Source organism: Amphibalanus amphitrite, unplaced genomic scaffold, assembly GCF_019059575.1.
Source record: "Amphibalanus amphitrite isolate SeventyFive unplaced genomic scaffold, NRLGWU_Aamphi_draft 000467F_arrow, whole genome shotgun sequence".
Taxonomy (NCBI): Eukaryota; Metazoa; Arthropoda; class Thecostraca; order Balanomorpha; family Balanidae; genus Amphibalanus; species Amphibalanus amphitrite.
Window position 1 is genome coordinate 90,509 of NW_024881961.1, and position 21,565 is coordinate 112,073.

At 50.3% G+C, this 21,565-nt stretch overlaps 3 protein-coding genes across 3 annotated transcripts in view; all 3 read left to right on the plus strand.

The window, feature by feature from the left end:
• The first annotated feature begins 3,721 nt into the window (after positions 1-3,721).
• LOC122392074 (MFS-type transporter SLC18B1-like) lies at positions 3,722-6,217 on the plus strand. The gene has a single exon (XM_043386574.1). It carries the CDS (start codon positions 4,141-4,143, stop codon positions 5,554-5,556), a length of 1,416 nt encoding a protein of 471 aa, XP_043242509.1. The 5' UTR covers positions 3,722-4,140; the 3' UTR covers positions 5,557-6,217.
• A 560-nt stretch (positions 6,218-6,777) lies between these two features.
• LOC122392064 lies at positions 6,778-11,121 on the plus strand. Its single transcript, XM_043386564.1, has 4 exons — positions 6,778-7,637; positions 7,902-7,957; positions 8,267-9,039; positions 10,331-11,121. The coding sequence occupies exons 1-4, from the start codon at positions 7,582-7,584 to the stop codon at positions 10,562-10,564; spliced, it is 1,119 nt and encodes a 372-aa protein (XP_043242499.1). The 5' UTR covers positions 6,778-7,581; the 3' UTR covers positions 10,565-11,121.
• A 3,013-nt stretch (positions 11,122-14,134) lies between these two features.
• The window catches only part of LOC122392058 (alkaline phosphatase-like), a 28,061-nt gene continuing 20,630 nt past the window's right edge, over positions 14,135-21,565 (plus strand). Inside the window, exons 1-3 of the mRNA XM_043386557.1 lie at positions 14,135-14,392; positions 19,831-19,966; positions 20,588-20,672. Of these exons, the coding sequence (XP_043242492.1) occupies positions 14,323-14,392; positions 19,831-19,966; positions 20,588-20,672 (291 nt within the window). The 5' untranslated portion in view covers positions 14,135-14,322. The remainder of the gene's footprint in view (positions 14,393-19,830; positions 19,967-20,587; positions 20,673-21,565) is intronic.

The window sequence follows — 21,565 nt, forward strand, 5'->3', positions numbered from 1 at the left end:
CGTGTGCGATCGTCTTTTATTGATAATAGTTTCCAATTGACGGATATGAATATGGTATGGGTGGCCATATTTTGCGATAACTGCAATTTGACGATTTATTGGCGGGCTATCGCCGCGTTCGCCGAAGGCCGAAGCTGAAAGGGAGCGCTTGTGTTGAGGCAATGAAACGTTATTTGGTCCTTGCGTATGTAACGATCCAAGAGTATATCCATTTGGCTAGTGATGTGAACTGAAATGTAGGAAGGTGAATAGAAAATCCTATTTTTTGTTAATCGAATAATTGTAAATATGGCAGGACTCAGGAACATGAATGTGCTAGTAGGAACGTATATAAGCGTTACTAATTACTATATATACTGCGTATGTACTATATACTATGTGCAGCCCTCAGCAGACTGCGTGGCAGGTATTCTTTTTCCGACAAAACTGATAATTATGTATAGTCACTTTTCGGATTATTCTCTGGGATAATAATATCTAACTCACAAGTCCACACTCTCTAACATATCTAACTCACAAGTGGACTTGTGAGTTAGATATTATTATCCCAGAGAATAATCCGAAAAGTGACTATACATAACTAATTTCCTGGGAAAAAATGACTTTAAAACAACATAAAACTGATAATAATTCAAAAGTCACGTTATCAGTCGGTCGAAACTCACTGCAAATAGATGCGCCGTGCTCCACTCCTTCGATAGGGCCTATCAATAAACAAAGCATACGCCTTGTGTCTGTGTGGCAACAGAATGTAAAAGTTCGTTTTGGGGGCAAATATAAACTTTTGGGTTTTGTTGCCAAACTGGATGGAAAATGCATACGATGATAATGCCAATCTAAGCTGCGGAGTCTCGCGCATCTTGCTGTTACGATTTCCGAGTGCCCGATAGTATAAATAGTATTCGCGTTATTCTCGGTTTTGTCGAAAAAAGAATACCTACCGGCTACCACGCAGTCTGCAGAGGGCTGTACGTATCAATGTGGCAGTATTATAACGTTAGATATAACGTCCACGTGTAATGGCGCGTCATTCATGTGTTACATGTAGTGCGTAAAATATTCTGACGTTGTGCAGTGTGTATAATGTATTCGTGTAAATGTATCTCTGGTGAGCTTGCCCTCCGGGCAGACCTGGTATTATGCTTTACATATACGGGTACGGCGTGGCGTCATGGTCATGACCTGTCCAGTGCAGACACGCCGGGGAGACTTCGACGACGTTCTATGAATGTATTGTGTAACATGTAAACCGGCGCATATGTGTCCTATCCTTTTAATACAGCCAGGCAGCGTTTGGAGAATGCACGTCAAACCTTTGCTTTATGTGACGGTAGTGTATGCTAGAACTAAGCGTAAGCTATAGAATAGTCCATGGATGCGTCTTTCCTCGCAGGGGAGTTGTAACATCTATTCTATAAAAATGCCAAACCTAGAAAACCTGATCCGGCGACCAAATATCGCTTTGACCATTTGTGGTGGACACTCAGACATACTTGTAAGTTACAATGATCGATAGCTGAAATATGTACAAATGTAGCTGTCTAGTCGTAAATCCGTTGTTTGACGGTGCAGCGAACTTATATGGATGTTAACAGTAAGTAAATATATTGTTATGTTGTCATTACCTGTTTTTTCATAGGCACGTCTTAATTTTGAATGCTTACATATATGTGTATTGTGTAGGTATCTAAAGGCCAAAGGCCAGTGTCACTTTGTAAACCATTTTGCATTTAACCCTCGCCGGCCGGGGGGGGGGGGGGCGGGTGCCGCCCCCCATAGGGTTTTTTCGCGATAGCTCCGAACACGCTGGCGATAGAGAGCTGAAACTTAGCATACCTGACCTTTGATCCAAGCCGCATCTTTTGACACCAACCACATTTTTGGGTCAGGTCAGGTCACTGACCTATGACGTCATAAGTGAACCTCTGCACGGTCTTCAGATGTCGCAACTTCGCAACGCCCTCACTGCCAGAGGAGATGTCACAGGGAAATGAAACTTGCAGGATCTAGTATCCATTATGAGTCCCACAACTTGTATATCTCGGATTTTTCCTAAAGGTCATATGAGGTCAGGTCATTTTCGTGACCTCACCATTATAAGTCAATGGGGAAAAATGAAAACTGCTATTCTGGCGCCGGGAACGATCTCCAACTATCTCAAGCACACAGAATCGTGATTTGATGCACTCCTTGCAAGGTTAGATGCGTCACTTTTGCAATGTTGACCTTGCGTGACGTCATTTATGACGTCATCAAGGTCATATTAGTTTTTCGTCAATAACTCTTGATCAAATTGAGCTAGCGAGTCGGAAAAGCCACCAATGGACTCAGGAAGACCTGCCGAATCGAATGATATGCGATATGACCTCTTTCAACCAACTTCGTGACCTGGGGGTGCTGACCTGACCTTGACCTGAGGTCAACACCCCAAGTTGACCTGACCCGGACAAAAAGTATATCATTCGACGCGCCTGAGCAAGACGAATACGATGCTGCCAAAATCGGCGCTCTGTGGCCGTTTTTTGCGAAGTTCTTCACCAAAAACTGAACCGTACCTTGGGGCACTTGACCTGACCTCAGAGGTCACCGGTTGACCTAGGACCTTAAAATCGGGTACCAATCTCTGCGTCTCGTAACGGCGCACACGCTCGTTTTTTCCGCGACGCGCTAGCTTTACCAGGGGCGAAACGGCGAGGGGGGGGTCGTACCCGCCCCCCCCCCCCTCGGCCGGCGCGTATGTAGAAAACCAATAGGTCCGGCGAGGGTTAATAGCCGGTTCATTTAGTTGAAATTCAGCCAGTGCTGCATAATCCTATTTGCGGCATTTGCTAGATTGGGTCAGGAGTTATGAAGGGCGACGACCCTGAATGGACGGGAGCGGCCCTTCGCCCTCCCACCGCGGAGAGAGTTTGGGAGGCTTCTCCATGTCCGCTGTCACGGGCGGAGGGAGAGGCGGAGGGAGAGGCGGTATCGTGCTGCGACGACGGGCCGCAGCAGGGGCGGCGCCAGTGGCGCGAGAGGGAGGGTCTCAGAGGTAAGCCGCTGTGCTAACGGACAGCACCCACGGCACGGACTTCACTCACTGTACGAACGGTTTTCACAGCACGGCTACGTGCCGGTACTATTGGCACTGTGACAACGACGCAGACGGCGCTCACCGCACAGTGACTTGCCGGCGCGACCGGCACTCGAAGGATGACTGGCACTCACCGCTTCGTTTTTGCTCTTTGACATGACTGAAACAGCTGCGGGTAACATTTGAACCGTTCAAAACGTTCAAACAAATTCAGCTCGTGTTAATTCAAAGCTTATTTCTTACCGAAAGTAACGGGGAAATACTACCGAAGTGTGCCTCCTCCTTTCGGGGACGCAAGTGATGACAGCAACGGTCATTCCGTAATCCTCCCTTTGCATGATACGTTATTTGTTACTTGTGTTATCTGCACGCGTACTCTGTAAGTCCTCTAGCACACACTGCGCACATACAATTCAAACGCGAACCATAAAAGCATGCTTCTTCCCTTAGCCTCCACCGACCACATCGCATCGCCTAAAACATCACTTCTGCGGCCTGCAGCTCCAGTTGCCAAGCTAATGTAATGCGTAACCGGTTCCGCCCCGTCTTCCTTACGTAATTCAATCCATCTACCTGCACGGGAGCTGGCGTCGCCCCTGGCCCAGCGGGTTCCCGGTGGCGGCGGGCGGCGGCGGCGGCGGGCAGTTCACTGGCGGCCGGCGCAGGGCGGCGCGGCGCCACATACCAGTCCGCTCGCCGCGCGTGCTGGCTGTAGGACCACGCCTCTGTCCGGACTCAGGACCGACGTAACACGCTGTGAGCCGAGCGAGAAGTGTGGTTGTCAGGACTGACTCAAGACTGATCCAGGAGAAGTGTTGCCGAAAAGTGTTATTCGGTGATTAGACGGACAGCGGCAGGCAGAGACAGTGGTGATTCAGCGGTATAGACAGCGGTGACCAGCCAGCATAGACGGCGACAGCGGACATAGACGGTGGTGAGCGACAGACTGAGCGGTGGTGATCCATCGACAGGGCGTTAGTGACCGGCCGACAGAGCGCCGGTGAGCGGGTCTTAGTGCCCGCCAGGAGCGGGTTTCCTGCCGCGGACACCGCCCTGTGCTTACGATGGGACGGCCGAGCGATGACGGAACTGCCGGTCCCGGCTGGGACCCCGGTGTGGCGAGCAGTGACAGCGGTGCCCAGCTGACTGGCGGCGACCAGAAGGCCTATAGCACGTTCCCGGAGGCGGGGTGCGGCGGCCGACGACCGGCCTACTCGCTGCGCCAGAAGCTGATGCTGCTGGTGTTCTCGATGGGCAGCCTGCTGGCGGGCTCCTGTCTGGCCATGATGATCCCGTTCTTCCCGCTGGAGGCGCAGCGGCGCGGTCTCTCGCAGACACTGACCAGCGGCGTGTTCAGCGTGTTCTCGCTCACCCAGCTGCTAACCTACCCGCTGATGGGCCGCCTGGTGACCGTCTTCGGCATCAACCGGCTCTACTGCGCCGGCATGACAGTCACCGCCCTCTCCAACATCGCCTTCGGCACGCTGTTCCGCATCGAGAGCGCCCAGTCGTTCATCGTGATGTGTTACGTGGTGCGCGTGTTCGAGGCGATGGGCACGGCGGCGGTGATCACGACGGCGCTGACGATGGCGGCCAACCAGTTCTCCCACAACACGTCCACGGCGGTGGCCGTGATGGAGACGATGAACGCCATCGGCCTGTCGCTGGGCGCCGCCATCGGCGCCGGCCTGTACCACCTGGGCGGGTTCGCGCTGCCGTTCTACTCCCAGGGCTGCTTCATCCTGTGTCTGGTGGTGCTGAGCGCGCTCTACCTGCCCGAGGTGGAGGCGCCGGCCGAGCAGCAGCGCTCCGACTTCTTCTCCATGCTGCGCGTGTTCGTGTCGGCCGGAGAGAACTGGCTCTGCTGCGCGATCGTGTGCACCACGGCAGCCATCTGGACCACCATCGACTCGAGCATCGCGCGCTACGCCAGTGACACGCTGGGCACCACGCCCTCCCAGATCGGCCTGTTCTTCCTGGTGGCCACGGGCGGCTACGCCGTCTCCAGCCTGCTCTGGGGCCGGCTGGCCGACCGGCTGGTCAACATCTACCTGCTCATCTCGGGCTGCCTGCTGGCCACGGCCTTCGGTCTGGCGCTGATCCCGCCGCTGCCGGGGCTCGGACTGCGCCCCTCCTGGTGGCTGCTCGGCCTCGGCCTCACCGTGAAGGAGGTGTTCCAGGGCGGCGCATACGTGCCCGTGCTGAACCGCATGATCACTGTGACGGTGCGCCAGGGTCTGCCGGCTGACGTGGCCACGCAGGCGTTCACGGCCAGCGTGTTTGGCACGGTGGCCGCGGTGGGAAACGTGCTGGGACCGGTGACGGGCGGCGCCGTCATCGACGCCACCAACTTCACCTTCATGGTGCGCTGCCTGGCCACGCTGACGGCGGCGGTGGGCGGCGCGGCCACCGTGCAGGCCCTGCGCATCGCCTGGTGGCGGCGGCGCAGTGTCGGACGGGAGGACCCGCTGCTGAGCTGAGCTGAGCTGAGCTGAGCGCTGAGCGGGCTGAGCTGCGGCGGGGGCAGAGCGGAGCTCATAGGAACACGGGGACGGGCAAGAAGCTGTGATTGACAGTGTGTCGGAACTCGCGGAAGGTATAAGGAAACAGTAACCATCAAGAAACATGCGTAGGTTTGGTCGATTGCTTTTTATACCGGCATATACTCGTAATCGTAAAATACGGACTTGTTTGGCTCTTTCATATCGACAGTGCCATCGACCTTGAAGCTATGGGCTGGCTGAATCGAATCATAGACCTCTGAATATCTCTGAGATTGATATGCAGAGGTCTACGGTCGAAAAATGCTATCATCAATCAGTGCCATACCATTCGGGCTGCAGTGAATCGGGAGCGCCAGGGGCATCAGCCGTCACTAACCCGAACCGGGCCCCCGAAGGTGCAGGGGTTTAGGCTCATGTTGCTTTTCTTGCAAGATGCCTGCCGCTCTTTCGTGTCTTTTATCAGCATCGAGCAAATGGGCTGTGTAAATAATCTACGTACGTACCCAATTGTCATGCATCATGACTATAAGCTGCATCTTGGCTTATGATCTGCTACGCCTATGCTTTTTTCATGTCGCTATGTAAACGTTTTTATGCACATTTGTAAAGCATAAATGAAATAAATAATTTCGTCCCACGACTTATCGTTGAGAATGAGGTTGGTAGCGTTATCGTTGTTACTTGTGATAACTATTGAGGAAAGAGGAAAGGGGGGAGACTAGCTCTTTGAGGCGTGGGCTTATTGATCGTCTCAGTTTCATTTCACTTATAATCACTTTTATATGCATTTGACCATTGTTTCTCCTCATATTACGTAGCTCTTGGTATGTGATCAATAACCCTCGTGAAACGGGACTTTTTAAAAGACATCATTGCGCATAAACTTGGCTACTTGCAATCTGAAAATAAACGTGACAACGCGGATATAATATCAAATAACGCCACCAACTTACTATTCACACTTCACACAACCCTTGCATTCACGGAGACATGGGCAATTCATATCACTTTGTCGATATCAAAACAAGCCACCGTCCAAACATTCACCAAACATTACACCAAACACTACTCACATTACCCTAACAACGTAAGCAAGCATAATGCATATTGCATATTCACGAATATTTGCCTTCTCTCACTAAGTGCACTCCGTGGGGCGCGGCGCCGTCCTCCTTATGACCGTTAGAAGGCAGGTCGACGGCCGGCCGGCCGGTCGCCGACGCCTTGCAGCGGCGCTGAACGCCGGTGGTCGGTGGGTACCTCTGCAACACAGTGCAGCGCTCCGCTCTGCTAACCGTGCATGGCCGGAGTCTGGGAACGGACCGCCGCGCAGGTGGCCGGCGGGCAGACTGCAGTGCGCCGCGGCGGAGCGAGGCGTGAGGAGGGCAGTGTGCAGGGTGTGAACTGTGAAACTATACATGGAGGACGGACGGAGGGTGTGAGATTGCACGGAAGGGAAGGACGAGCGGCGTTGATCAATACGATTCAGAATCTATCCTAAATAGGGCGCTGATAACCGCACACGGAGACGTCAGGAAGGGAGGTAAGGTCCAGCCGGCTCAAAAGGTTGCCGTCAGTGACTGTCAGCGTCATTCAGTGTCAGTGTCAGTGTCAGTGCTGTCAGTGACGTAATTGGAACCTCAAGAGAGGATCGAAGCCAGTAACAGGAAGCAGAGGACGGAGCGACGAGAGGAAGGGAACGAATTGAACGTGAAGACGATACGAGTGGATGTCAGGAGAGAGTGAGAGACAAGAGGTCGATATATCTCGGAGAAGTAGTGAGAAATGAGGATTACGAGGAATTTAGAAATCAATTAGGACAAATAGAGGGCGAAAAGGAAGCACAGAGTGTGGGAAGCAGTCGCAGGACGATCACGGCATTGAGAACGAACGAATAATGACGTATAGAATATAGAGGAAACAGAGATCTAGTGTGAAGAATATGTCGAGAAGAGTGTGACGCCTGTCGCGGAAAGCAGCGACGCCGGTGTCCAGCTGAAAATGCGGCTGCCGATAGCTCCATGTCCTGTGATCCGCCACTGGACAGGTTGTGTCAGGTAAGTACCGTTAAAATCACCAATAGACAGTTCTGATGCCGTTTATGGGACGTATTCATTATTTATTAATTTATTACTGACTAACGTGTTGTACTGATTACCAGCTGATTACTTTTCTATACTCGTGAAGGGGAAGCACGAGTATAGAAAATACCGTTTTACCCCGTTCGTTTTTATTATGGTAAGCATGACCCATTTGCAATAAAAATGAAGCCGCCCGTCACGGGTTGTTTGTAAAAACGTGTTAAAATGCCTCTGTTACAGGTTGTTTGCAGCAGTGCTAGCAGTCTGCTGTGTCGTTCTCGTCATAAATCAAAATGGTAAGAATCAAACGTTTTAAATTTTAATGTCACTCTCACTGTGTTCGGTACTTACATGTTCCGACTGAGTTAGATAAAAATGTGAATTATTTGCAGACTCTCATGTTTTGTCTACCCCGGTCCATTCAAACACTATGAACTTTTGCTAAATACAGTATTAATACTACCATGATTTTCTAAGTAAAAACTTTATTCAAAAGAATTACAGGTGTGAGAACAACAGTTGTGTCCCTCCCAGCTCCGTTGACTCCGTGACGATGTTTCTGTATCGTGTTACCCAGCCGCTGATCCCGTGTGCCGTCGTTGCAGTTCCCAGGGCCATTGACAGTGAGAGGAGTCGGGTGGCCTGCCGGCGGCTGTTCCGGCTCAGTCAGTCGCGGATGTACTGGGAGAATCCGTCACAGGACTCGCCGACGTCCTGTCTCGGCTCCGGCCTGCCGCCCAAACAGTCCATCCCGTGCCTGACGAGACTTCGCGAGCGGCGCGGCCGACCCGCCTACGTCATGTTCATAGGTGACTCTCGAGCGCGCATTATCTTCATGAAGATTCGTGAGACTCTGAAGCTGCTGTGGCGGCGTTACATCTTGCACGATACCTACCAGTCGTCCAAGAACGCCACGTTTTGGGAGCGCGGCCGGCGGCTCCGCTGTCCGCACGCCACTCCCATGTTTCACGGCACCCGGTACCTCCGATGGGTGTGTCATCTGGAGGTTCTCAGTGACCTAGTGCGCGCCTCCTTCTTCTGGGCGCCGTACGTCGGTGCCGGCTACGCCGAGCGGCTGGCCGTGGTCGAGGAGGACTGCCGTAGCGGCCGGCCATGTCCCGACCTCATCGTCATGACGCTGGGGATGTGGTACGCCAAGATGGCCATCGACCGGCCGCACCTCACCAGGCCGGAGCGGCCGCTGCACTTTCAGGCGGACCTCGAGAGCCTGGTGCCGGTGCTGCGTAATCTCTCCGTACACTCCCAGCTGGTGTACCGAGTCGATGGGCCCGATTTCATGGACGGGTACGGCAACAAGTCGGTGGTGAACGGCGCCATCCTCACCATCAACGCCATGGCCACCGAGAATCTGCGCAAGGTGTGTCGGAGTTGTGGGCCATGGGAGGGCAGCTGGGAAGGAACGGAAGTTGCTAGAAGCCCGTTTGTGCTTTACGGATAACTTACAAAAAAGTATTATACAACAGACGATGAAGGTTATAATGAATTATCCCTCGCATGTGTAGGGGGGGGGGTCGGATGGACCCCCCCATGGTTTTTCGCGAATAACTCGCGGAAAAAGCGGCCGATCGCGACGAAACTTTCAGTACCCTCGCATTGATCAATTTTACACCGATCCTGAAAATTTCATGACCCTGACCCAAATGACCTTTGACCTGTGACCTCTTTTCCGAGACCATGTTTGGCCGGAATCGCGATTCCGCGTATGTCGGCTCGCATTAGCCGCGCGTTTGCAAGCTTTTCGTGGTTTCAAACGTTCAAACATGTGATTTGATGTTACTCCCATGCATTAGGGTGGGTGTCAAGGTCATCTGAAGGTCAGGTCAGGTCATTGACCTTTGGTGACCTCGGGTGACCTTGGTTCACTTTTTCGAGTTTTACATGTTTCTAGGCTAGTTTTTGGAGCTGAATTCGAATTTAGCAACTATTTGAACATTTACGAAGCAGTTTTGGTGCCTTCGTAACATGTTACGAAGCTGTCAGAGGCGGTTGACACGTACTACGAATACCCGTCACGACGCCTACTGGTTGACCTGACCTGACCTGACCCGACCTGGTCTAAATGTTTAAAGACATCATCTGTGATCAAAACTAACACGATATTCGTGATCAGCACCCCGAAAAACCCCTTAGCAGCCACACTTTACGACTTTCTAATAGGTCCCGATTTTCCCGACTTTGGGTCATTGACCTGACCTGGAAGGTCAACCAATGACCTAGGACCTTAAAATTGGGTATCATCGGCTTTCTCTCGTGACGGGCAACACGCTCGTTTTTTTCGCGAAGCTCTAGCTCGATCAGGGGCCAAACGGCAAGGGGGGGTCCAACCGACCCCCCCCCCCCTACACATTAGAAGCTGGCAAACGCCGCACACATGCGAGGGTTATAATGTTTACATCGGTACGAAAAAATATATCTAGTTGATATATATCTAGTTGAAAAATATACCTCATTGATTTTCTGATCACGCTGTCAGATTTTACCGCTAGACGGCTAGAGAGACAGAAATTGAGAGCGAACAAACTGCCCTGAATGTCTGCAGGCACCGAGTTTGCAGCCGTGTACTGTGTCTAATGTGGGTGTGCCCGGTGCCGTGCCTTATACGGGATATGGTATTATGTAGGCCTTACAGTCCTGCCATCTGTCCTCAGGTGCCTGGTCTGCAGCTGTGGAGTTCCTCGCTGGCCGAGACGATCCGGTTCCAGCACAGCGTCTGTCTGCAGCTGGCCGCCATCCACACACCCGTGCTGGGCAGGCACCGGGACCAGTGCCTGGACGAGAACCACGTGGCCGAGACGGTGCGGCTGTCGGCGGCGGCGGCCATCGTGCGGTACCTGTGCCGCGACACGGAGCCGCACCCGGCCGGTCACTGCTGTCTGACCTGACACAAACCCGCCAGGTCACTGCTGTCTGACATAGGGGACTGACACAGGGTACTGAGTACTGACACCAGAGACACGGAGCCCCACCCGGCCGGTCACTGCTGTCTGACCTGACACGGAGCAGTACCCGCCAGGTCACTGAGCTGTCTGACATAGGGACTGGACACAGAGACTGACACCAGCGATACGGAGCCGCAGCCGGCCGGTCACTGCTGTCTGACCTGACACAGACCCGGCAGGTCACTGTTGTCTGACTTAAGGACTGATACAGAGGCTGACACCAGCGATACGGAGCCGCACCCGCCAGGTCACTGCACTGCATGCACGGGTCTGATACCCAGCGACACAGGAGACTAACACAGAGGACTTACACAGGACACTGACACAGGGTATTGACACAAGGCTCTGACACAGGATTGCGACACAGGACTCCGACACACGAAACTGACACCAACGGATCGGCGGATGACACCGATGACGCCAGGGGTTGAGACTATGCGGAGTGTCAAAAAATATCCCTACCAAATGCGGAATTAATACAAAACAGTCCTAATTCTGTGACCGATATCTTGCACTCGTATTCTTTGTGATCCCAGACTGCAGGCCGCAGGGTCATTGGGAGATAAGACGCGCTGCAAAGCACTGAGACTGACGCTTGCCCACAACTCACAGCTCGCTGATTTTGTGGGACGCCGTTTAGCGAGTTGTGACAATATGCTGGTCACAGCATATTTAGTTTGGTGCATGATGTAATGCAATGCAGCATTTGTTCATACAGAAGAACGACCGAAAACATCGCCATGAATTGGCATGCCGAATTGTTGCACGCTTTATGTAACTTTATGTAACTTTATGTAACATGACATAACGGCAGCTGGTAGCAGCTCGTGTGGCTAGCGTGCACCGTGCCACAGACGGTCATTTTTACGTCAGTCACATCCGATTTTCAAGTCACTTCTCGCGAATATCTACAAACGGTAAATAGGTAGGCATGCAATGCTTCTCGCGTCGAATGCCTGCCTTTCTGAGTTGCGGAACGTCAACCATAATTAATAGTTAGTTGCGAAGGTACCCCGAATAGACAGAAGAGAGCCTGCGCCCTGCATGATACCATGAGTAAAAACATTGATGATGAAAATATCGAAACGCGATGCACAGACTCGTAGACTATCGATATAATCAAATCCCAAATCCCAATGACAAATTATAACCGATTGGTTGGTCGGCTTTGGGTATATTTACTGCCTTTTATTTCATACTTTTTCGACAATATTTGCATTTTACGGTTTGAAACCCGGGGCTTCGCCACCGGAGGCCAGAAGAAGGGCTGCGGATGTCCAAACTCCCCAAACAATTTCGTTCTCTTATTGCAGCAATAGGTATGTAAATAGGTGTATCTAACTAAGGGCGCGCATTATTGGTTCGGAACTTACGATCCTAACTTTATGTCATACTGAATTAAATAGGAGCTCCGTCACGGTTCTATGGTTAGATGGTACCACCCAAAAATACACGCTCTCATATTAATTTATACAGGTGCCCTATGTTTCGTTTACATTTGCTGGAATGCTTGTAATCGGTCACAAGTGTGCTGACGCGCGAGCACTGAGCAGTGCGCTGCTAGCGTCACCTGACGTGAAGAGTGAAAAAGCTTCAGTTCTTCAGGCTGCCGCTGGGTTTGTTGCAACAAACATTGCATGCAATGCTGGTCACTTGAAGCTTAGTTTGTACATTCCGTGAGGAGACATATGATATATTCAGGAGCAAAATGCATAATTTTATAAAGCATCAAATGTTAAAGGTAGTGTGCCACCTTTGAAAGATTTCCCATTTTATTTTTCCTAGGATAAGAAGCTTCTGTTTTTACCTAATATCGCAAAAAAAATCAAAAATGGGCCTGGAATAGTGCCTTTTTCGCCTAAAAGTTTATCGGTTTTTCGATATGTATAACAACTGTAGTGGGCTCACCTGCAAACAGGCGTCGGCAACAATCGCGAATGCGGCGCACATGTGACAATAAGCAAAGGTCATTGTAGTGTTACGACCATACGACGTACGGGAATGAGTTATCAGCTGTCTAATCGTAGACAGCACAATGTCGAGCCTTAAACTGTAAGCCTGTATTGGTATTGTTTCTTTTATTTGGCTGTCGAACATTATTTATGGTTTGAAATATGATTTTATGTAAAATAATTGATATGAAAAAGCCGTCTCATAAGTTATAACCCCATTTCACCACACGCAAGTGGCAGAAATGACAATGATCAGCTGACGCATTTTTCTTGGCCGAAGTCAGAGCGCGCAGCCCGACGCACCACCACCGCACCACAAAGTATGAGCAGAAGCCGCGCCCAAAGCCAGGGCCCCGGTAACGTGAGGTAGCCGAGTCGGGGCAGCGTGCGCTGACCCAAGCCGGGGCCGCAGCTTTGGGCGCGGTCTACCGCATCCCCGCGGGCAGCCCCGGGCTATCACATGACACCGGGAGGACGCGCGGCTCCGGCTTGGGTCAGCGCACGCTGCCCTGACTCGGCTACCTCACGTTACCGGGGCCCTGGCTTTGGGCGCGGTCTACCGCACCACCTAACAGGCGTGTTCGAAACCGCAGGAGCTGATGATGAACGGGTTTATCGAAACTTGATTGGATGAGCATATCGGTAATAGCGATTTCAGTGTGTGCATTTATTGTTCATAGTGGTGTGAAATGTGGTTGGGGTACGACCGACAACCCGTCGGGGCGAATTTCGCACTGGGGTACTCAAAATTTGAAGAATTTAAGACGTTTCCATGAGTTTTGAAGGTATGGATAAGTTCTAAAAATCCGGTTCTCCTTATCTGGGCCATTAACTCCATACGGTCCAGGAAAGCTGGCACACTACCTTTAAGGTCTCAGGTCAACTGGTAACCATTGAGGTGTGACTAAAAACCAAATCCAATATAATGCAATAGGCCAAGTAGGTATCTGTCCTGACAGAAAACAGGCATTTGGGTGCCAAATTATCTTGCTTGAGTGAAAGTTAGGTGTGCCAGGTCTCAGCTCTCTTTTCGCTATTCCCTGTTCCGAGGAATAGCGAAAAAAGACTTTCGGGGGGTGGCTGCGTGGCACGAACAGCCAGTCTACATCTATCCATCGTCTAAGTTCATCGTCTATCTATCCGTTCCCTACATCCGTCCGTTTACAGCATACATTGTGCACAATTGATTATGTTCAATTTATCAGCATTGGGGATGCTAGGTGACGCCGTTTTAGAGAGACGCTGTTATTGCCAAAGAAGATGAACAATAAAGACTGTCTGCATGGCCGGTCGAACTACACCCAGCCTAAAGATGAAATGCTCGGCCCTTTGCCGTTCCCGACAGGCAGGTATAATTACTGTGCTTCTGTCGCCCATATTGATCTAGTTTAGGTAAAGCCTAGTTCAGGCATTAAGTTCACCGGTGGATGCTGGACGCCTTGTTTATCAGTTTTTCGACTCCAGTACTCCGAAAATAGCTGCGGCGTTGGCCCCGTCCCGTCCAGAATATCTACGCTCTACAAGTATGTGCTATGGCGCTGGTCCCCTCCAGTTTGGAATCTGTGCACTCTAGCCGGCGGCAGAGACGTGACGCCTCGTCTGAGGAGGGGAGGCGGGGAGGCGGGAGGCGGGAGGCGGCCGTCAGAGGTGGCGGTCTCAGAATCGCCGCGCCGCCGTCGACGAACCGCAGCCGCCGGTACCGCGTGGTTCAGTCGTGTGCGGACCGCGCGCGCTGCAGGGTGTTCGGTGATGGCTCCCCTGACGGTGTGGGTGCTGGCTGGCTGTCTGCTGGGAGTGACCTCCGCACAGTCCACAGAAGGTGAGCGAGAGGCGTTCCCGACCAAACCGGTCCCCGGGCGGCGTCACAGGCCACCGGGAAGCCGCGGCGACCCTTCGGAATTCCCCGCAGAGCAAACCATCGGTCGTGCTTAGGGGTTGTTCTGTGTAATTTGCTGTGTGATGCATCATATTGCCAGTGGGGAGTCGAGAGCCCGGTACATGTGGCCAGATGTGCAATCGAGAAGCTCAGTGTTCTGTGAACTGTTCTGTAGTGGGACGGTAGCAGAAACAGCACGCCAGAGTTTCCATTTATAGAGGCGTTTGACCCCAGCTGACCTTGAATGCCCACCTCCTCCGGGACGGCGCACATCTCCGGCGCCGGGAGCAAAAACACTCGCAGAGGTGGGCCGTGCGGCCTTGGCCCTGGACAACCGAGGCTCACCTGACGCTCTTGGACAGTCGATGTAATCAGCCATTGGTTGTGAGGTTCACATGTCCGTTCTCGGCAGTGTGGGACATATGACGGCCTTGTTGAGGCAGTCGAGCTATATGGCTATTGGCTATGCCTATCGCGGGCTTAGCTCGGCAGTCAAGAGTCATATTTCGGAAGCATGGCAGTTGATATTTATTATTTGCTTTTCGTCGCTGAAGCCAATCGTAACAACATAAAGCAAGCCAGTGGCCGATCCCGGGGGGGGGGGGGCAAAATGGGCATTTGTTTCCCCCCCCCCAAACGGCATAATTTTGACATTAAGCCTATGGACGATGCATGGAAAGAATCGATAAATTGTTATGGTTTGCCCCCCCCCCCAAAAAAAAACTCTTGAGCTGGATCCGCCTCTGAAGCAAGCCGTTCAAGGTTGACCAAATGATAGATTTAGTCCTTAAACGTTTTATTTCGTATTATGAGCCGTAAGGGGGTTAAAGAAAAAAAGCACGTTTGTAGCCAGCCTATCATATGTGGCGCCGACCGTCACAACTGAACTGTTCCAAAATCATGCTGTCCTTTATACGACCGATGCGTAATAGCTATGTGAATAGGCACTACTGTCGTCATAAGGCGAACTGTTGCAGATCAAATTTTTCCCGAAGACCGCATCGGCAATGTCGATGTTTCGATCCATCCAGTCGGCTGATTGCTTCCCTAGCTCATCATCATCATCATGATCATCTTCCTCGTATTGCAGGCCGACTAATAGAAGCAATAGACGACCAAAATACCCTGGTCGTGCATGCATCGTCCATGCTGCATACAACCTTATTGCAGTTGGTTTTTGGCTCTGGATGGCAAGCCGCAAGTAGGCTAACACCTATATACCCTGGGCTAACAGACATGTGTCAATGTTGCGCGAATATATCCAACAATGACAAAACCCATGAGCATATACTACGCCACCCATACCATGCCAGTCATCGCTGCCGTTTCTAATAATCCCCGAGAACACCGGGACTCAGCCGCACAAGCAGTCTCAGCGGAGGTTCGGTGATTGTATCTCGATCCATGAGATCGAATTTCACACCGCGGTTCTGCGTTCGATTTCACTACTTCCTGATGTGGATGGCCTGCGGTTAAAGCGGCTGTGACTGTACCTGTGGCCAGGTGAAAAAAGTGAGCGGCACTGCAGTGTATTGACGAGTTATGTTTCCACCTTTAACCTGTCATTTCCACTCAAGCCGAGATCCTGGACTCCCGGGAAATAGTTCAGTTACTTCAAATGTAAATAAACCGTTTAACCAGCAGCCTTGTACTCGAACATGTAGCTACTCAAATAGTGTGCTTGGCTCAACTGAATTTCTCGTATCTATGCTCGTTCAACTCTTGCCTTGTTTGACATGTTACATAATGAAATGTGTGTATTCAATATGAATTTATATGCCCATCCCGAATATGTACTGTGCATAAATGTGCACTGTGCAGGAAGGCACAGAACCACTAGTCTCTCTCTCTCTCTCTCTCTCTCTCTCTCTCTCTCTCTCTCTCTCTCTCTCTCTCTCTCTCTCTCTCTCTCTCTCTCTCTCTCTCTCTCTCTCTCTCTCTCTCTCTATCTCTCTCTCTCTCTCTCTCTCTCTCTCTCTCTCTCTCTCTCTCTAGCTCTCTCTCTCTAGCTCTCTCTCTCTAGCTCTCTCTCTCTAGCTCTCTCTCTCTCTCTCTAGCTCTCTCTCTCTCTCTAGCTCTCTCTCTCTCTAGCTCTCTCTCTCTCTCTAGCTCTCTCTCTCTCTAGCTCTCTCTCTCTCTCTCTAGCTCTCTCTCTCCCTCCCTCTCTCTCTCTCTCGCTCTAGCTCTCTCTCTCTCTCGCTCTCTCTTTTCCTCCCTCTCTCTCTCTCTCGCTCTAGCTCTCTCTCTCTCGCTCTCTCTTTTCCTCCCTCTCTCTCTCTCTCTCTCGCTCTCTCGCTCTCTCGCTCTCTCTCTCTCTCTCTCTCTCTCTCTCTCTCTCTCTCTCTCTCTCTCTCTCTCTCTCTCTCTCTCTTCCTCAGTACAGTGTGCTCTCCGCGTTTGCCCCTTTAATTTATTCCATTCCCCGCTGTGTGTCCACTGGCCTGTAAGTTTGCTCGTTCATAGCTGCATTGCATGAGTTTCTCCGAAGTGCTTATTCAACTGCCCATGCTTTTCTAAGCAAGTGTGACGGGCCGTGGTGGAGCCGGCCTCCCAAGGTTATCGCATTGAACTGACCCTGGTATAACGTTGCAACATTATCACGTAGAGAAATGGAATCGTGCTCAACAATTGACAGCCGGACATGTCACGTATACCGGCATACTGTGGGGAAGTAGGTATGTAACGCTGTACATTGACCATTGAACTGCTACGTAAAAACGATTACAATAGGGTACGTGTGCCAATAATGGTTCGTCGATATATAGCCACACATTGACAGTGGGACAGGGAGGCATAGGAGTCATCCCCATATAACTCGATTTATAAACCAGTCGAACCCATTTTATTATGGCAATGGCGGTGAATAGAAAATGGATACCCGATCATTATGTAGGTCTCTGGAGTTTTCAAAACCAGCAGTAACCATACTTTTTGTTGTTTTTCCCTTCAGAAGATTTTCAAATGTCACTCAGTCGTCAGATGGTTGTGACCACTGACCAGACAGTTCGATCAATCCGAGCGATGGGCGTCCTGTAGCCGGAGTAGGTTGAGAGCTCAGCCACTCTCTGTCACTGGACACTGTTGACCGTCCATCTACCCAGCAGCTCGACCGATGTATATCCTAACTCGGTAGAGACGATCAATAGTTCCAGATGACTTCACCCGCGGCGCAAGTCGGTTATGAGCAGCTAGCCCCCGTCATCAATGTGACAATATTGTCCCAGTTCTAAAAATTCCCTTGTCCGACGCCATGGCCTCGTGTGACGAATGGTGGCATTGTGGAACGTGGACATGTGCCGAATGCGGGTACTGTACACTTGTGCGGGTTTCCCGTTTGCTCCAATGCATTGTTTTGATCGCGCTTCTTGTCTACACATCTGTTGTATTTTATTTTCAGACACATGGGTCCGCGAACTATTCACTGTTCTAGATTTATTCGTATGCACAATAAAGTCAATATAGTCGACGTTGGTAGCATATCATTGCGTGACCACAAGGCGAGGGCTTCATTGCGTGATACATTGTCCATTTTTAGGAGATATGCTCGAAACCCTGTTCTCTCTCGTCCCAGACAATGTAATCATGTTCACAGTAATGGACCATGTTCTTAGTGTATTGACATGCATGCACCGGCCAGCTCTCAGCACTGGATTTACCTGCGCTGGCTTCAAACAAAGACGAGGCAAACTGCTAGAAGCGGAATGTACCCAACCATTACGAGTTATGTTGCATCACTCATTTCACCTTCACCTATACATGCATGCATTGCTTACATGTGCTCATTACAAAATAAGGGATGTGATATATATGAGCCTCGCCGAGGATGTGTAGGTACAGCGAGGTGGGAATCCCCGGTGAAAATTAAATAGTTACGAGCACTGATACTAGTACGTTGGACAGTACGGTGTCTTCGACCAATAGACAATTGCAATTGCAGTTTAGGCAGCCAGGCTAGCCGGGGCTGCAGCCAGAGTCGCGCGTGACGCCATCCGTTAGTGATGCCTCCCTGGCCATATTTGAGCCCTATCGCATGGCCCTATGCCGGGCGGACGGTCGTACCCAAGGCCATGGGAGCTCGGCTAACGGCCCGACGTCGTCATGTCGCTGCTGCAGACACTATACGTCCAGCCTGCACTAACACTACACTGCACTACAGCCTGCACTACAGACACTATACGTCCAGCCTGCCGTGCATCGACAGCCAGCGTCAAAACCTATACCGTCTGCGAGGCTTACGGGAACAGGCAATGCGATACCTATAACTGAAGCTGATTTCATAGGGACTGGGCCATCCCGAACGGAGCAATGAGTGTATCGGGGAAAACACACTCCGAGTAAAAATAAATATCTGGTCATGTCTTGGTTGGTTATGTCTCTATTGTGCACGTTTAGGAGCGCTTTGTGTTCAAATTATTCCCGTTAATCCGGCAATGGTATTCTGTTTATTAATTTTGGTTATAGCTTTATATAGTTTTAAAGTTTTTCGTTTTCTTTTATTTATTTTTTTGTATACAGTTTTGTTGACGTATAGATATGGCCAGTGGTTTTGATCCCTATTTGAATATAATTTGGCCTTATTTGACTGAAATGATTTCTTGTTCTTGTTTTCGGAATATTTATCACTGTGGATATCACACACAGCCTGTGTATATGCATTGCTCATTGCTCACATGTCTTCATTCCTTCCTCGGTAGATTTTTATGACATGTTTAATCTGGCATGGATGTGGCAGTGGTTGCATGATCCAGTAAGCGAAAGTTCTTATTACGGTCACGATATTAATTTACCTTGCGTTCGGCATCTGGAAAAGGAGGGATAGTTATCCGGGACCACCGGTAATTATTTGGTGTCACATTGATGCAATTAGTCACATTTTTAGATTGCTTTTGCTTCACTAATGGCTCTTCTACTAGTTGTCATGTCCGTTATGCACGGTGTCAGCCATGTGTCAGCCTATGACACCGAATGATCTCGGTGATCCCAGATAATGTTCCCTGATTATCCGGATGTCGAACGCACGCTTAGTAAGCCATAATCTGCACACATGTGTTTGAGAACTGTATAAATAGCAGAACTCAGTCACAGGAGACGCTCGCAATGTCGCCGCCAAAAATATTCGTGACTCTGCCTCCCAAACGATTTGGTGGTTGTCAAGTGTAAGAGATTTTGAAGAAGAAGAAAAAAACTGATTTACTACTGAATTGGGAATTAGGTTTTTATTGTACCGATATCAAAGCCTCATTTACCCTGTACTACAGTCCAGAGTCCACACCGACTGCTAGCCGCACATAGTTTATGGTGTCATTACGATTATGACTCGAGTATGACGTATTCCACCGATGTCACGTGGTGACCTCCTGACAGGAAGATCCCCGTTACAGACAACGTGTTCTGGTACCGCGAGGCCGAGGGAGAGCTGGAGGAGGCGCTCAACAATGAGCCGAACCGGAACCAGGCCAAGAACATCATCGTCTTCATCGGCGACGGCATGGGCATTCCGACCATCACCGCCGCCAGGTAGGTTAGAGGGCAGGGATCATCACCGCTCCCAGGTGGGTCAGAGGGCAGGGACCATCACCGCTGCCAGGTATGCGGTCATTGTCGGACCATCACGGGAAGCACAGCTACTGTTACAGCATTTACTGTAACCTATTTGGGAACTGGGATGCCGTCTGCAGCTTTAAATAGCTCGTGATTGTTGTCATTCTCTGAGAATGGGACGTTCCAGCGCTATTGTACTACGAGACCTATACCCTACATACAAGACTCCCAAAACGGCATGTTTTGCATGAAGGCCAGTTTTGTCACACTTATTATTGACTTGTTTCACTGGAATTACGAGAGGTTGACATTCATGTGTGAACATAACTTATGCATAAATTTAATTTATAAATTTAAATTTATAAATTGAATTACATAGATTTATGCTAAAATTGTATCGGCATTTTAGACCGAAGGTTAGACCGAAAGTTAAGTATCCACGAAAGGATGACAAAGATCCGGGAATGGTTGACAGACTATTATAAAGATCCGAAATATACCTTCACGGGCTGTCTTATGATATAACACCTAAAATCAATGTTTGTACCGGACGGGTGACGTATACCTAGGTACTATTTATTTCGTTTATTTTTTCAGAATCTACAAAGGGCAACAGCAGGGAAAGAACGGAGAGGAGGGCCATCTGTACTTCGAGAAATTCCCCCACGTAGCGCTTTCAAAGGTAAGCTAACATCGCCTTCAGAAAATTGTAAATTGAATTATTCAATTACCTGTTAAGTGCATTACTAGTAAGTATAGGCAGTGGCTGGGCCATCGGCGTTGTTTGAAAGTTCGTTCAGCCATGCAGCTGTGGAGGTTCGATCAGCCAAATTAAGTGCGATGACTCTCTATACTTGGTCAGCTCCCGGCCACAGCTTGCCAAACAAAATCCACCATTAAACTCACAATGAAGTACTGCTGCAATAACCCAATGTAGACTGGTTGTGGCTTTCTATATCGATTGACCTGAGAAGCTCAGTTCAGAATATTCACTTGTGGCTCGCGAAACAGCGGCACTTCAATTTGGCTCCAAATTCGTCTCAATGCCAATTACTTTCATGATTTCATGATACTTCGGCACTTCGGTAATGGTCGCAAAATACAGCTGTTTGTAGGGCCATTTTTTGTTCATTTTTTATGCTTTTTATCTCCCGTCAGTCTTGAACAGGTAACTATGCCCATGAACAGGTGAATGAACGTTAAGGCCCTGGTGGCGCAGTCGGTTAGGGCGTCGACCCGCGGTGCGGGCGGTGCCGGGTTTCGGGTTCGATTCCCGGTTCCGCCCGTTCCGCGGGCGTCGTCCCCGGCTGTGTCACCAGGTGTGGGGTAGGCTCCCACTTCAGCCGTAGCCTGGGGGGTGTGGGAACAAGGGCCAGGAGGAGGAGGAGCCCTTCTGTAATTGGGCCACAAATGCCTGTTAGAGGGAGGCCTAAATAAATAAAATTAAATAAAAAATAAGGTAAAATAATTGTTTTTCGTAGCGGAATTATTTTATATGTAAGACTACTTTGTAATGTAAATAAGCTTATGTTACGAGTGGCTTTTGGCGCCACCAAGCGCTTTACCGCCATGTTT